Source organism: Pseudogymnoascus verrucosus, assembly GCF_001662655.1.
Source record: "Pseudogymnoascus verrucosus strain UAMH 10579 unplaced genomic scaffold scaffold_49, whole genome shotgun sequence".
NCBI classification, from domain to species: domain Eukaryota; kingdom Fungi; phylum Ascomycota; class Leotiomycetes; order Thelebolales; family Thelebolaceae; genus Pseudogymnoascus; species Pseudogymnoascus verrucosus.
Window position 1 is genome coordinate 195,022 of NW_017263700.1, and position 14,844 is coordinate 209,865.

Sequence of the window (14,844 nt, forward strand, 5' to 3'; positions counted from 1 at the left end):
AAACGCCGTTGGAAGCAATGCACGTCAATGTGGCCTTTCACGTATGTCATGTTGTCATCAAATATTTATAGCTCTTCTCTCGTTCAGTCCATTCTATAGGGTGGTGCTCACGGCCCTTGGGACACTTCCGATATCCACAACAACATTACCCCAATGCAATCCCCTGCCAAACTCCATGCTTAACAACCCCCACCAAAGACGCCAGACTAAGTAACCTATTAATCGTAATGCAGAAGGTCCTCCTCCATTAATGTGCGTTTCTCGGTATGCACTCAGCCGTCATCGCCGGCGCAACCCCACTCTTCTCCATAATATTCCGTTTCGGGCCCTTCAACTTCCTTCCCCTGAACGGGAGTGGTTTCCGCATGTCTTGTTCTGACATGAAGCCCACCTCGACGAGCAACTCTTCCACCCAACGACCGGTTTCGAACTGAGATTCGTGGCTCTCATGATTGCGACATGGAGACTGCTTAATCGGTAGCACCCAGTCCAGGAAATTGTTCCCCATTACCGATTTCCAGTTCCCAACTGCTCCAAGGTCCCATGGGTTTCGCCCAACGGCGAGCTGCAGAATGGCGAACGTTCTAGTTGCTCTTGCGTCTCGTTCCAATAAAGTCTCAGGCTCGCTTATGGTCCCGCTGTGCGGTGGAGATGCTGGTGATGATGGTGCAGTAGGTGATGATTTCTCACTCTCCGGGAGAGGCAGTGGGTAGGTGATATGCGGATAATTACCCTGTTGGGGAAAAGTGAATGTTGGCGGGATTAGTACAGCAAGTAGCCATGCACGACTTTTTTTGCTCAGGTTTTCGATTGTCGTGAGGTTTGCGAAAACGAACTGTAGTGAGCTGCATGTCATCCCGAAAGTGAAAAGGCCAAAGAATCCGGAGCTAGTAGACAGTTAGAGTTAGTCTTTGATTAAGGCAGGTCTAACCTACACCGCGACAAGAGCCACAAAGTGGCCGTTCAGTTCCGACTGGAGAAAGGTCAGCAAAATTACTGAAGTAAAATATCAGTGTCGGGTGGTATTGTAAACGCACTGTATTTGACAAATCCTCACTGAGATATATTGCCGTGACAACCACCACGAAAAGGCAGTAGAGGAAAGCGTATGCCACAAATTGGACGAAAAATTTGAAGCTATTCTCTCCGACAACCCCACCAACCCTGTCAAAGTTAGTTTTGGGGCTCCAGGACAAGTCGGCGAGACTATTATGTAACTTGCCATGGACAGTAATGATCCATCTTGTAGACACATCTTCCAATATCGCTGCAGTGATGCGTTCGGTCTGGTTTCCAGTTGGCGCATTCACTACACCACTTGGGGCGTCCATCTTGGGAACAGACAAAGACATCTTTCGTATAAAATAGCTCCAGTCCAGGAGAGTCTGCACCGTCGTCTCTGGCTATCGCAGCCTCTGAAGATGGATATTCAGGTCCCAAGGCGTCGTTAGCTCTGCCGGCTACCCTGTTATTCTCCTGCGAAACGTTCTTGTCGGCCTTGTTATATCTCTTTGCCGCGGGCCCCAGCGGCAGATACCCTGGGTCGACAGTGACAGTATAAACGAGCCTCCCATAGGTGATTGTCATGAAAAGAAATAAAACGAAGTATATCGCGAGTAGGGCAGCGGATATGCCAGGGCGCGGCCTATGGCCTCTGAGAAGGAAGTTGACTTGTCTCGTTAGCATGCTTCGTTCAGTGGCACTTCAACAAATTCAAACTCACCACAGAGTTGCGCAACAAATACATATGTTGCGTATGTTACTGTGCCAGCAAGAAAAGTTGGGACAATGCGCCCAGCCCACTTGTTGACGGCCTGCGGGTTAACGGGCGCCATGTCGGTTTCCGGTAGGTCAACTTGTTGTTTGATATGAATGATAGGTATAGATACTAAAACTCTATGTGACCCCAAACTTTGGAGGATTCGCTTTTAAATGCGACCTCATCTCATCAACAACAATGTCGCGGACGCTGGCGGTTAAGAAACACATTCGTATCCGTTGCGACTGCCACAAACCTTGGGCAGGCCTGGCCAAGGATCAACAACATTCGGGGCCGGAGAAACTTAAATACGTGACTCACCTCGGTATTAACGCGTCGTCGTCGGTTCGACTTCTCACAGCAACCTCTCTCGAGATGAATGAAGAACCTTCCCACCATCATCTACACAACTCACCTATGTGCCCAGTAGATGAACAGGGGAGACTGTTCAATTGTCACAGGCGAAATATGAAAGTTATGCCAATGAATATATCAAAATGTCGACGCGGCTCCGGCCAAGGCTGACAAGGATATATCACCTCCTCCCGGTGTAGTTTCTCACCGAGACGTTAGTCTAAGAGCAGTCTCTTACTGAGACATTTTGTGGAGCAGTTCATGCACGGCAGCATAGCAATTTATTTTAACAAAGCCTTGTGTTTGTTGAGATAGTTTTATACTGGGAGGGCAAGGCTGAGATGTCGACTACCTACCAATTGAACAACGGTATGTTTTCGCACAAACGCTCCTCAAACCCTCTTTATTTGATTGAGAAATATACACTCTTAAGATAAGTCTTCGTTTCATACGTACACACTGCAAATATCATCGGCGCAATGCGACTCCAACATGTGACCGCATTGCGACCCTGGAGCGTTCTCTCTACAGTACAGGGCGTACTACGGCTGCTCAGCCACCCCGCGAGCGAGAATATCCCGGGACGCTTTCTCTGCCCTCATCTATCTTCGTTGTTTTATTAGGGCTGAATTGCCCTGAAACCATAAGAGCAAAATGAACAAATGTGGAATTCAAGGCTGGGGTATACCGGCTCGCTCGCTCGACTCATACATAGCCGCGCGCTGTTGCATATCGGTGAACAGGCCCTGGCCCTCCCGAGCCGGGACAGAGTTCAAAGCCCCGGCAGCCGTGTTATTTTATGCCACGAAAGTGAGGCCACGGGGCTTGAAGTGCCTAGTAGGGCCCATGTCACGCGTTTGCTAGCACTGCCATCGCAGTTAATGAGCCTATGACGCCCGATCACCACTACCATCGAAGCCTTTGATTGGCCATGGATGGATGACTTGTCATGTTCGCGGCCATACCTCCGATGGCTCCCCACTGGCGCCCTGTACCATGACACTGCCCCTTTACCTTGAACTGGTGAATCGGACCTCCCAAGCCGAAATCCAGAGGTGCTCATTTCATTCTATTGGGCCTCGGTGTGCTGCTCGGTGTACTAGCGCACCGCAGTTCCTGTCGCCGCCTCCACTTCACTATTACCATCTTCAGACCGCTACTTTTCGGTGATTCCGGCTTCAAATCGATTGGAAAAGGCATATAGTCACTCCGCCCTATTTTCAAATACGTGTTCTCTTGTCCATGTTAATCCCGTAACGCCCTCAGGTATCAGGGCACTCATTGGGCTATCCAGGAGAACGGTGGGTTTGGTTGCTTCTGACTATGGGTCTTTGGTTTGTGGTGATGGGCTCGCTGTCACGCCTCACTTCTTATACGAAAGACAGTCGAGAGAAGTCACTCTCAAATATATATAGATATAGCTATGTGCTCACTGAGGGAAGAGGCATCATATTCTCTACCACACACAATCCTCTCAATAAACACATTCTCATTCCCACAGCAACTTCAATCCTCTCAAACACATCCTCATTCCCACAACGACTTCAATTCTTTCAATAAACACATCCATCCTCATTCCCACAGCGACTTCAATCCGAAACATCTTTGTTCCACTGCACCAAAAGCTGTCCAGCTTCCTCTGACCAACTCGAATCAAAATGGCTGCTTGGAGATGCAAAGGCTGCAGTACCGTCAACGGATCTACTGTCAACAACTGCGCCGGGTGCGGATACCACAAAGCCCAGAAATGGGTCAAGATGATCTTCTGTGCCCACTGCGATGATGGGCCATATCTGGCTGCCAACAGCGTTGGCTGCATGAGGAGTGACTGTTACAAGTTGTTCGATGGGAACAGCCCGACCAAGTGGCAACCCAAAAATTAGGCTGGTGGCGGGGGGATGGGACAGGAGGTAACCGGAGGATGGAAGGGGACAGGAGGACTGGAGGGGACAGACGGTAGGGGTTGGGGCGTGGAAGAGCGAGGCCTGTGTATCGAGGTATACCAGATGATGATGGGGTTTGAAATATGGGCTGGCATTAGGATGGCACACTGGTTTGTTGGTTTCTGTTTTTGGTTCGCCATTGCATACTAATTACCTCGCAGGCCAGTGACGGCACACTACAGAATTCAACTTGAGACAACGCAATACAGTACAGAGGAGAACAGCACAGGTCATAGCAGGTGATGGGCGTTTCGGGGGCTTAGCATTGATAGGGAGGTTGGATTAAAGGGTGGCTCAGGCCTAGGCGTTTAGGTGGCGGAATAGTTTATCGATCGCTTTCTTAGATAATTGGAATTGACTTCAACTTGGCACGTCTACATCTCATGCCCAACCACTCACACTGCCTGTTTCTCAGCACCCCCTAGTCCACAACATTAAGTGAAGTCCAGACAGACACTTCCCATCGTCTTGGGAATGTGGAACATGCACACCTCTTTGTGGCACAGCTTGACCAAGAGTACATGATTCGGTGAGATTTTCCGATCTTAAAAACCGCATTTCAACGCTTCATAGCCCTGGATGCCTCTTCTGCACTGCCCCAGCCTACTACCCTCCATTTCCAACAAAAAGGGCGATATACTGCTCACGTGATACCAAATTTTAAGGGACTGGGTCCATCCGCCAGGCACCAGCAGAGTCAAAAAACGACACTGCTCCCATTCCGCTCAGCGTTTGAGCCTTGCACTAAAAGATAACATGCGCCTCTTTAGAATGGGTCCCGGACACCGCCGTCTCCCGATAGAAGCCCAGTTCGCAATCGTATTAGTTAGTGGTAAGGGTATTAGTTGGTCGTAAGGCTCAAAAGTTGATCTGAAAACTGGACTTAAAGGGAGCCCACACTCTGCCTCGTAGTACGGCACGGGCACGAGTGGTAAACAGAGGCGACACGTTCATTCTGAGTGACTTGCTGCGTACCTCCGAAGGCATGGTACTGACGGACAGCACTGCAATACTAATTCTAGTATTTTGGTCGTCGTCTCTCACCGCTGGAAGGAGGAGGTTACAAGGCTGAGGCTGGGCGGGCGAGGCTGTACGTTACGTATCCGCGGCCTGAATTCTCGACACTTTGATTCGTTTTATCAACGCCCAATCATACCTGGATGAGTTTGAGCCTCAACCTGAACATAAGCATAATCCCTCATGAGTTGAGTGACAATGGGGTTGGCGGTCAACTAACTCTGGCTATTGTTGCAACTGATCCAAACAAGGGAAAGGGAATATAATGAATAACATGACCGAAATTTACACTTTGCGTATCCCGTGGAGGTTCGACAACCATGCCAACAGTTCGCAGTGGGTCTTCACTCACCGAAACCGCCCTTCTCCAGTCGGGATGCACGCTTAACCCGTTACTGTGAGGCTTTTTTCGGCGCAGTACCGTGGAAGCTGTAGTCTGCCTGGTTATGGTGTGGAACAGGCCTATCGATGGACTCTTTCAGTGGTAATCACTTGGCTTGGCCAAAGTCGCCTTCTTTCCGGGCACCGCAACGGTGGCATATAGGGTTAGATGCCTGTTGACCTGGCCGTTGTACCCCCCACTGTGGGATGCTGGGGCGAGCGTTCAAGTGAACTGCTTGGGTTTCAACGCTCCATGCGATCTAACGACCGCCTCGACTGGTTCAGGAGGTATGTTCGGGCGCTCTAGGTGACATGGCAGGCTCATTTCGGTGAGTGAGATCGGATTTCTTATGTTTAGCCCTCACATTGGTCAATCGTGTTCCTATTTGTGGCACAGCAATAACGGTTCCTAATGGCATCCCTTGCTATATATACGATCTTAGAAGCCGATGAGGGTCAAAAGGCCAGACCAAAAACTCTCATCGCCATTGACATTGACATTTACTCTCACACTCTATTTCTATCTATCAATTGTGCCACCAATATATATTGCCCAGCAATATCACACCAACACCAACCAGCTTCCTCCCTACCGGCCGCAAAAGCTACAGCTCTGATACAACTATGGACGGTGTGGCTCAAACTTCAAGATCTATTTCAGTTATGAATATGGCCGCTCCTCAACTCCCACATGAACTTTCCTTCGCCAACTCGAGCGATTCTATGACAGCCTGCGGCGCTGGTCATGCACACTCGTTGAGCGATTGCATAAAGCACTGCTCCGATGTTTCCACCAACGACGCGGGCTTTGGAATGGGCTCAGACTCAGGGATCCAGTCTCGCGGCGCCCCACGGCTTTGGCAGTGTTGCGAATGTAACGGAGCAGGGCAGACGGTCAACATCATCGCTTGCGCCGGCTGTACCCACTATCGATGCGATTATTGCACTGTCTATGTATCACACAAATAGTGTCTCTGCACCACCGCCATTGACGACAACCACCGGAGGCCATTCTTTGGGCTTTACGAGGGAGCTAGGGTGCATTTTTTCAGTTACTATGGACTCGGTGTTTGGCATCATTTGGAATCAGCATGGGACGTTGCAAAGCGTTACGGGAATTTTTCGACTTCATGGCAGAGCGAGCGGGATATAGCGGCGAAAGGGGCGGGGTTTTGGCATTTTTTTTGGGGCATTTTTGATATTATTTTCTGTCTTTGTGTTTCTTTTTTTAGCTGAGATTAAGAATTGGCGCGGCATCATCCATGATTGGCATTTGGTGTTTTTGCATTTGTTGGAACAGGCTTCATGTACGAACAGCTTACTAGAACAGATCGAACAGACTTGGATAACGGAACGAACTCGTTAGATTTAGACTCACCTCGCACACGGCGCCTGCATTTGTTTTTTGAGTTTGTCATTATTTAATACAGTATTGCTTAGACTATTAACTTGTTTGTTACTGATATTGACATCGATACCCGGAGTGAAACATGAGCAATCCTAGACATCATAGAAACCACAAAACGTTATTCTATCTCCAAACAAGAAAACAATTCGAGACAAACGGCTTCCACTTGTGCCCTAAAACAGCCCCTCTAACAGCTCCTCCAACTCAGCATCTCAGCTCATTTTGGGCTCCACATCATGATACCACCCTCGTCGTCCTTGCTGTCACCAATCTTCGTAACAAACCTGTCCAGCAGGTCGAACCCAATACTGCGATAAAGACGCTCCCCCATCATGCTCGCCTCCAGTGAAACTGGCACGCCCTCTTTCTGCGCCTGCTCCAGCACCCACGCCATCAGTTTCTTCCCCACGCCCCTTCCTCGCCATTGCTCCGCCACAACAACACTCTGCACATACCACCGATTATTCCTATCCTCCCTGTCCTTCCAGTGCTTCTCATACTCCAACACCCCAGCCTTACTAAATTCCGCTTTCCCTTCGGCGCTCTCACTCCGATTTGGAAACACATATGCCGCACACTTCAAATAAACGCCATATCCCCACTCCACCAACCCCGACCACCACTTCTTCTCTTCCTTCTCTACCTGCAGCGCTCCCTCATCGTCCCCGAGCCGAACGCACTGCATATACCCGACCGTCTCCCCATCTCCTACGGCAACAAACCCCCTATTCCTGGGGCTCACCATGCGGTTCTTGATCCGTCTTTCAAACCACAGTAAATGATCCTCTGGGTATGACGCTCGGTGAGGTGTAGTCAAATCCGAAATTGGCTCGTTCCAATATGCGACTTGCGCGAGCTCTCCTGTACGCTTTGCATCCGCCCATACCATGGGGCGGATTTCCACAGAAGACGACGCACTTGCAGGCGGTGGTACCGGCCGGGTTGGAGGCAGTGGAAGAGGCATTTTAGAGGCGTTTTTCTGCCGTGTGCGTGCCGATTTTTTTTATTTGATAGAGAAGTTGATAGAGTTCTTTGATGAGTTGGAAAGAGAGCGGGAGGGGGTTGCTATTGTTATAACTTTTCTATTGTGATAAGTCAAAATTCTCACGTGAGCGGGATTTTTATTTTGCCGCGAGTGAGTCAGGCGGGGAATCTGGCCCGGTTTGGGTGTGTTGCTTACATCGGACCTGCCTCTTTGGGAACTCTATAAAATGCCCTGTAGTGCCCAAAGCGCACGATTACTGTAGTATGCGTCCGGTGTAGATGGGCGATTTTAGGTGCATGGGCACCTATATGGCCTAGACTGCGTTGCAATGGAATGTCCAGCTTACTAGGTGGGTAACACAACGTGGTATGCTTACGATGCAAGCGACTCTATGTGATCTAGAGGTATAATAATGTGAGGGTTCCTGGTGTATTTGTGGATAGGTTTTCGGATCCGGTCCAACATTCTTAAAAGCTAGAGTTGTTGTGGATTGGCGCTATTTTTGGAATTCAGTAATATGTTGCTAACTTGTGCGAGAGAGAAGGGGTCAAATAACAATATTATATTCAAAGCTATGATTACTTATTTGGGTATTCTAGCATGGCCAAGATATTTGGCTGCAAGGTAGCAAACGCCGTGGCTTAGGTATCATATAACCGTTTCATGATTGGGTGGCCATCCCTTCGTTTCCTATCATCTAAACCTTAAACCCACCTGGTGGATCATCACGCACAGCTTCAATCACTGCCTCTCGCATAGTTCTCCTTGGAGCGCGTCGGCCGGTCATAAGCTCGAACTGAGCAATACCCTGCTCGGGCAGGACGTCTAAGAAGTCGACGATGACCCATGCTTGCCCAGTGCGGGCGCGAAGGTCGCGGATTTGTCTCACAAGGTGAGTTTCAGTGTGGCGATATGCCAGCTGTCAGGTGAGTAAAGTCAGTCTCAATAATCTATAATCCTCATAGAGAGATCGGTGATGTACATACCTCCATGACAACGCCGCCTGTGGGACTCTGCAGCCACTGTTCGGGCATCTCAAACGAAGGGACGGGTTGGTTTTCGACACTGTGCGCGGGGAGGCACGACACGATAAGGGTGGGTGGACGCAGACCTGCGGGCCATGGCTCATCTCTTGATGGCAGCACCGTGACGACTGGAAGCTCGAACCTGAGCTGTCCGGCCCAGGCATTGAAGTGGTCGGCTACTGCAATAGCATTGGCAAGCGTGCGATTGAAAATGAAGATTCGACGGCAGCCAAGGCGTATAAGTGCATAGATGGCGGAACGGGCCATGCCTCCTGCGCCAATGATGAGACCAGTAGTCTTGGATGGCTGGACGGCATTCCGCGGCGACCCATTGCGACGAATCGATGTCATGATGCCGATCCAATCTGTGTTGTCACCGTAAAGGGCAACACATTGACCGGAACGCTTGGGTTCGGTGGCTTGTAAGGCGAGGGACTGTGTAGACGAGGGCAGTGCGCGCAACGGGACGACGGTGTTCACGGACCCAATGGCGTGGGCATGGTAGCTGACAGCGGAGAGGTGGGGTACTATGTCCATGCGAAGTGGTTGGTTGGTCGCGGAACCACCGAAATTGGGTTCGTTCGCAAGGCGAAGGAAGTCTTCGACGGAAGAGGTTTGATTAATGCTATAATCATGCGGCATACCGCAAACTTTATAAGCAGCCCCGTGCATCGCGGGAGAGAGACTGTAGGAGACCATAGCCCCACTGATATAGAAGTGGAGGGGCTGAAAGATGGACTTGTGGAACAGTCTTCGAAGAGCCTCTTCCGATGTGAGGCGACTGGTGGTTGGAGTCCTAGTTCGGTCGAGGACAGGATGGGTGACGGGCGAGAAAATCTTGTTCAGCGCCAGAGTTTCAATTCCGATGCTACCTGCATTATATGCTATAATGGGTAGGTGCGGTGCAGGGAGTTCTGCTGTTTTCTCCCAGAATATCTTGATGTCGTCGTTATCTTTCAACGTCTTCGCTGTTTGGACAAGTCTGACAATGTCAAAACTGAAGGACTGGGCTCGACTATAAAGCGCTAGCCGATCTGATTGCAGCCATCCAGAAGGAGGAGGCCTTCCATCATAGTAATGGGCAATGACTTTTGTCCTGCCCTTCTCACTGAGGGGTCGTCTGATGTTGCGATCCTCAAAATTCAAATCTATAGCGATGTAGTCGACACCAAGGCGCAGGCCTTGCTCAAGTAAAATGACAGCGATTTCTTGAGTGAATGGAATGCGAGCCTCTTGACCTACACTTGGCTGGCCTGATTTTGTATGGTCCTCAAGGTCCACCACACTGAGTATGATGGGAACCCCTATTTGCCTGCGAATCACGGCCACCAGCTTTGATATCACAGATAGCATACTTGCTGTCCACGTATCGATTTTCAGCTCCACGACATCACCGCCGCCTGATTCTAACTCAGACATGTCGATGTTTGAAGCGATTAAGTCTGAAAGAGATAAGGACAAGGCAAAGGTATATTGCCTTTTCTCAGGCGGCACAGCTCCAATCGAGAGTGGATTTTCGAGAGCAGCTAACCCATACCCATTGTTAGTGATGAAGTCAAGAAACCCGGAAAAGTCCTTTTTAGCATCTTTTAAGCCAAAGGAATAATTTGGATTTGCTCGGTCCAGAGGGCTGTCGGTGCCATTAGCCTCGCAGCTTGGGTCGTGTAAATTATAGTACTCGAAATTTGAACAAGATCGGTGCACCGAGTCAGCCCGCTCAAGCCGGCGCCCTTCATCCTCGGAAAGACCGAGAAGGTAACGAATGCGGTTGAAGTTCCGAACGATATGGACCACAGGATGTGATAGAGAGTATTCCTTCAGCGTCTCTTGGGCTTCCTTGGCCAAGCTTCCCATTCCGCATTCGATAATGCAATTGGATGTGTTCTCCTTTAACATTTTCTGGAGGGCATAGATGTTCTTCCTCTTAAACTCTTGCTGCCCATGCTCAGATAAAAAGGCCTTCCTAGATAGTCCCGTGACTTCTTCGAAATATTGATCTTCTGTGATGAGCCGGCGACCAAGGTGGATAGCTCCAATGAAACCCAGCGACCGTTTGCCTGATCCACGGCAACCAACGAGGACAATAGTAGCATTAGGGGCAAATTCTCGCCGGCCTTGCGGAGATTTTACACGATAAAGCTCGCCGATTTCAGCCAAAACTGCGTTCCTATCCTGGAGCGCTTCCATATCAGTAGTGGGGGAAGCCGCCATGATTGGAGGATTCATTTTCTCGTGAGTCTAACAATGCAAGACTTTATTAGGCGGTAGTCTTGATCAAACTTTCGCCCCAACATATCTAGATGCATAATAGGGCCTCATAAACTTATAGATGTTTTATTTCTCCAGAATTGTTGTTTTGCAAATCATGTCGTGCGACGTCAACTCCGATCCTTTGGTTAGTCAGCAACGCAAAACCGGGTAAAGTATCTCCCCGTGGTAGCCGGATCTAACATCCCCAGATTGATCGGCCATGAGTGCCGGGGTTACATCACAACAATATCTGACCTTACCTTAACCACCAATTATCTCCGACTTGAGTAACGGTAGAGGCCGTGGCATATGAGGCTCCAGTTTAAAGGCTTATCATATCAGAAACCGCGTCTTGTCCGCCCTCCAACGCAACAATTCCTAGGCGCCGGGAACTGCTCCATATATGGCACAAGCCGCCTTCCTTGAAGTATTCAATTTGAAGGACGAATCTATCCTTGGCGACCAGAATTCTGGGACGGTCAAGAATGGGCCAGCTCGAGAATAAATTTGGAAGAGAGAACATACCCTCTTGGGCACACACCAATGGTGGCGGTTTCGTAAAGGGCATTCTGTTGTAGAAGGCTGCCCGCGCAGCTCGCAAACGAGACGATGAGTCCTCCCGCAGTTCAGCGCAAACGCGTGGCTCAGGCCTGCGACCGATGCCGGAGCAGGAAAGATAAATGTGACGGCGCGAAGCCCGTCTGCTCAGCCTGTGCAGTACGAGGGCATTCGTGCTCTTATGACCCAGCCGTAAAGAAAAGAGGGCTTCCGGAGGGGTATGTACGAGGACTGGAGAACCTTTGGGGCTTTACGATACGGGAGGCACCGGAAGTCGAAGCAAATGTGATTTCCTTGATGGAGCAGAGGCACGGAACAGACGCTCTACCACGAGGCTGGAACAGCAAAGATGGCGAGGCATTGTCGGATACATGGAGGAAAAGCCGTTTATCTCGAGAATTAGACTCGCTCCTCCCGCTTCTTGATATAACTGATGACAGGCCGGCGAAGAGGAGACGCCAAGATAGCTCCTTTACCCCACCGACTGAGGCTTCCGCATTCGATCCCGCATTTGTACCCCCTCGCGAAACATATCCGGTGAAAGGAGAGCAGCAAACCTCCTCTGCCATATTTCCTGCGCCGATTTTCAATGGCGCCTCGTCTTCAGAGGCAATGAAGCTCACAGATTCCCAACAAATTCACCTTCCCCACAATGCCTGGGAGCTTCTTGATGTATATTTCTCTTATACTCATTGCTGGTTACCAATTATTGAGAAACATAACTCTCTGCGGGCATCTTATCTCTATCCTACATCAATCTCCTCGTCCATGCCGGGTTCTGGAGACCATGCAGCCTTATGGGCGATATTGGCCTACGCAGAATGTCATCAGGCTATTATACGGAGAAACATGACACACGGTCTTCAGCAAAACGACCCTTGGATGGCAAGTGATACGTATAAAACTGCCCGAAGCCTTATCCCAGATGAAGACGGCGTCTTTGAGCTTGGACACATTCAAAGTCTACTTATTCTCACCCTTCTAAATATGGGCATGAATAGATGGAAGCAAGCATGGTCACTCATTGGTCAGGCAGTTCGCATGGCACTTGAGCTTCGTCTTGAAAAGTGTCCAGATGATGCCAAGTCCAGGAATAGGCATACGTTCTTCGGTTGCTTTGTATTGGAAACTCTTGTGGCAGCTCGACTAAACAGAAGCCCTCATCTCCGAGCGCAAGATGCGTTGAACTGCGGCCTGTTGCTTGAGGATGGCTCGGATGAGTGGAGCCCATGGGTAGACAGCATCGGGATTCGTCGAAACAGTGAAAGCTCTTCTCGAGGTCCCGCTTCGACCCTGAGTACATTTAATCGGTTGGTTCAAATATCGGCAGTGTTAAATGCCATTGTCTGCGGATACTCTATTGGAGCCGAGGACCATGGGAAGTTTGACCTACTGCTCCGTAAATTCGGCTGGGACTCAAAAGCTCTGGACAAACCTGGCCCCCCACTTCTTCCTCATCAGTACCATCTCAGCTGCCTTTATAGCGCCACGCGCGCTCCTGTGCATGCACACCAACGCGGACAGGCAAGCCGGGCAGAGGAGTCCCTTCCCGACCTACTTGATGGCCTTCGGAAAAATTATGGGCTCGCTGCTGTTCCTCCTACCTTTGATTGTCTAGCCCATGTTTATATCCGGCAGTACGCTTCCCATGGAAGAACTGTGGCTTCTGAGGAGGCCTTAAATAGCCTGGAGGAGTTATTAACTGAAATGGCGCAGACATGGCCTACGTTCCAAGACACCCTCTTGGAGCTGGGTAAGTTCCGGTCTTCAATGTCTGGAGCGAATGTTCCGCTCTCACGATTCAGTAACCTCCCGAATACCAACCCAACCACTACAGTTGGGAAAGATATTAATTTAAAGGAAAGTCGACCGCAGAGACATCCGTCACTTGATGAGCCTATGAACACGCCGAGTTCATCAGAATACACTTCGTCCGGACAAGCAATTCTTGAAGCTGCGATACAGTTCGACCCCTCGTTACTATTGATGGACGATGAAATAAAGCCAATAAGCACTCCCTGGTCCTTGCCAGTTGGAAATCTTACCCTAGCAGCCAATTCTCCCAATATACCTCAGCCAAGCGGAGGCCCGGCGTCGCTACCATACTACCCGATGTTTGACTCCCAGACCGATGATGACGCTCTCTTTAACGAGTTCGCAACCTTGGATGCCATGAAATGGCAAGTTCTCACACTCACCTTGCACTTTTAACCCGCTAACTAACAACGCAGGACCAATAACTGGGACCAGAGCCTCCAGAACCTCGGTTTCACAGACCTGGATAATATGAAGCAAGACTTCCACGCTTTCTTCCAAGAGCCAAATCTTCGACCCTCCAATGAGCATGATATGGGCGATCATTTAATGGCTGGCTCCGCGGCCCTAATGGAGTACCCAAGTCCGCACATGGAAGCTAGTCAGATTCTGCAGGCACTCTCTGCGTCCGAGATCCCAGTGCTGCCAAGTCGTCAAGATGGAGGCTGACTTGTAAGTCGATGCGATGGCATCTCAATAATTTCTATTTGGTAGAGGCTTTATTATGACCCTGTACTCCATCGTGCGCCACAATCAACTATATGGTTGCGGTTAAACAGCGAGGAGGACGCGGTGTATCTGTGCGGGATCACATATCGTGAATATGGTCTCCACAAGCGTGAAGATGGCAACTATGCCTCCTCAGTGTGTCCAAGGGCATAGACTAACGTCGAAACATTACCTGTTTTTCCCACAGGGGACAAAGGTGAAGGGGACGTGTGGATCTCAAGGGACGGCTGGAGGAGGTATACCTTCGTCAGGCAGTCGTGGCGTAATAACGTCTAAACTTCGAAGCCTGGGATATGTAGGATAGATATTAGGGATTAGGCATGGTGTTGTATCCGTTGTAATACTGTGTATGTCACCATCTATAGCCAACTGCTATTTGCATAATACATGGGTAGCTGGAATGTGATAAAGTTACGTAGAGGGTTTTCTCCCGAAGAGGCATTTATCGTCGGAGCTTCGCAAATAAATTTGGAATTGAAGCCCAAAAGTAGCGTCTATAGATTAGAAGTAGTTTCCCTATAATATTCTTAAACTTGTCGCCATGAATTTGCAATTTCACTTCGCAGACGTTGGCGTGGCGAGCCTCAATCGACACCCCTACCAATAAATTTGTCAAGCTA

General features: G+C 49.7%; 4 protein-coding genes across 4 annotated transcripts; 1 reads left to right on the forward strand and 3 right to left on the reverse strand.

Moving 5' to 3' along the window:
• Nucleotides 1-53: 53 nt before the first annotated feature.
• On the reverse strand, nucleotides 54-2,238 carry PFA5 (palmitoyltransferase pfa5). The gene is made up of 6 exons (XM_059464005.1): nucleotides 2,081-2,238; nucleotides 1,724-2,026; nucleotides 1,223-1,670; nucleotides 1,038-1,164; nucleotides 936-973; nucleotides 54-887 (listed from the first exon to the last, which is right to left on the reverse strand). The coding sequence occupies exons 2-6, from the start codon at nucleotides 1,833-1,835 to the stop codon at nucleotides 248-250; spliced, it is 1,365 nt and encodes a 454-aa protein (XP_059319414.1). The 5' UTR covers nucleotides 1,836-2,026; nucleotides 2,081-2,238; the 3' UTR covers nucleotides 54-247.
• Nucleotides 2,239-7,079: 4,841 nt separating this feature from the next.
• Nucleotides 7,080-7,826, reverse strand: VE01_08790 (uncharacterized protein; the record flags this gene model as incomplete). The annotated part of the gene is made up of 1 exon (XM_018278209.1): nucleotides 7,080-7,826. The coding sequence occupies one exon, from the start codon at nucleotides 7,824-7,826 to the stop codon at nucleotides 7,080-7,082; it is 747 nt and encodes a 248-aa protein (XP_018127113.1).
• A 569-nt stretch (nucleotides 7,827-8,395) lies between these two features.
• Nucleotides 8,396-11,226, reverse strand: VE01_08791 (uncharacterized protein). The gene is made up of 2 exons (XM_018278210.2): nucleotides 8,834-11,226; nucleotides 8,396-8,766 (listed from the first exon to the last, which is right to left on the reverse strand). The coding sequence occupies exons 1-2, from the start codon at nucleotides 11,096-11,098 to the stop codon at nucleotides 8,545-8,547; spliced, it is 2,487 nt and encodes an 828-aa protein (XP_018127112.2). The 5' UTR covers nucleotides 11,099-11,226; the 3' UTR covers nucleotides 8,396-8,544.
• A 117-nt stretch (nucleotides 11,227-11,343) lies between these two features.
• On the forward strand, nucleotides 11,344-14,760 carry VE01_08792 (uncharacterized protein). Its single transcript, XM_059464006.1, has 2 exons — nucleotides 11,344-13,860; nucleotides 13,912-14,760. The coding sequence occupies exons 1-2, from the start codon at nucleotides 11,732-11,734 to the stop codon at nucleotides 14,162-14,164; spliced, it is 2,382 nt and encodes a 793-aa protein (XP_059319410.1). The 5' UTR covers nucleotides 11,344-11,731; the 3' UTR covers nucleotides 14,165-14,760.
• Nucleotides 14,761-14,844: the final 84 nt, after the last annotated feature.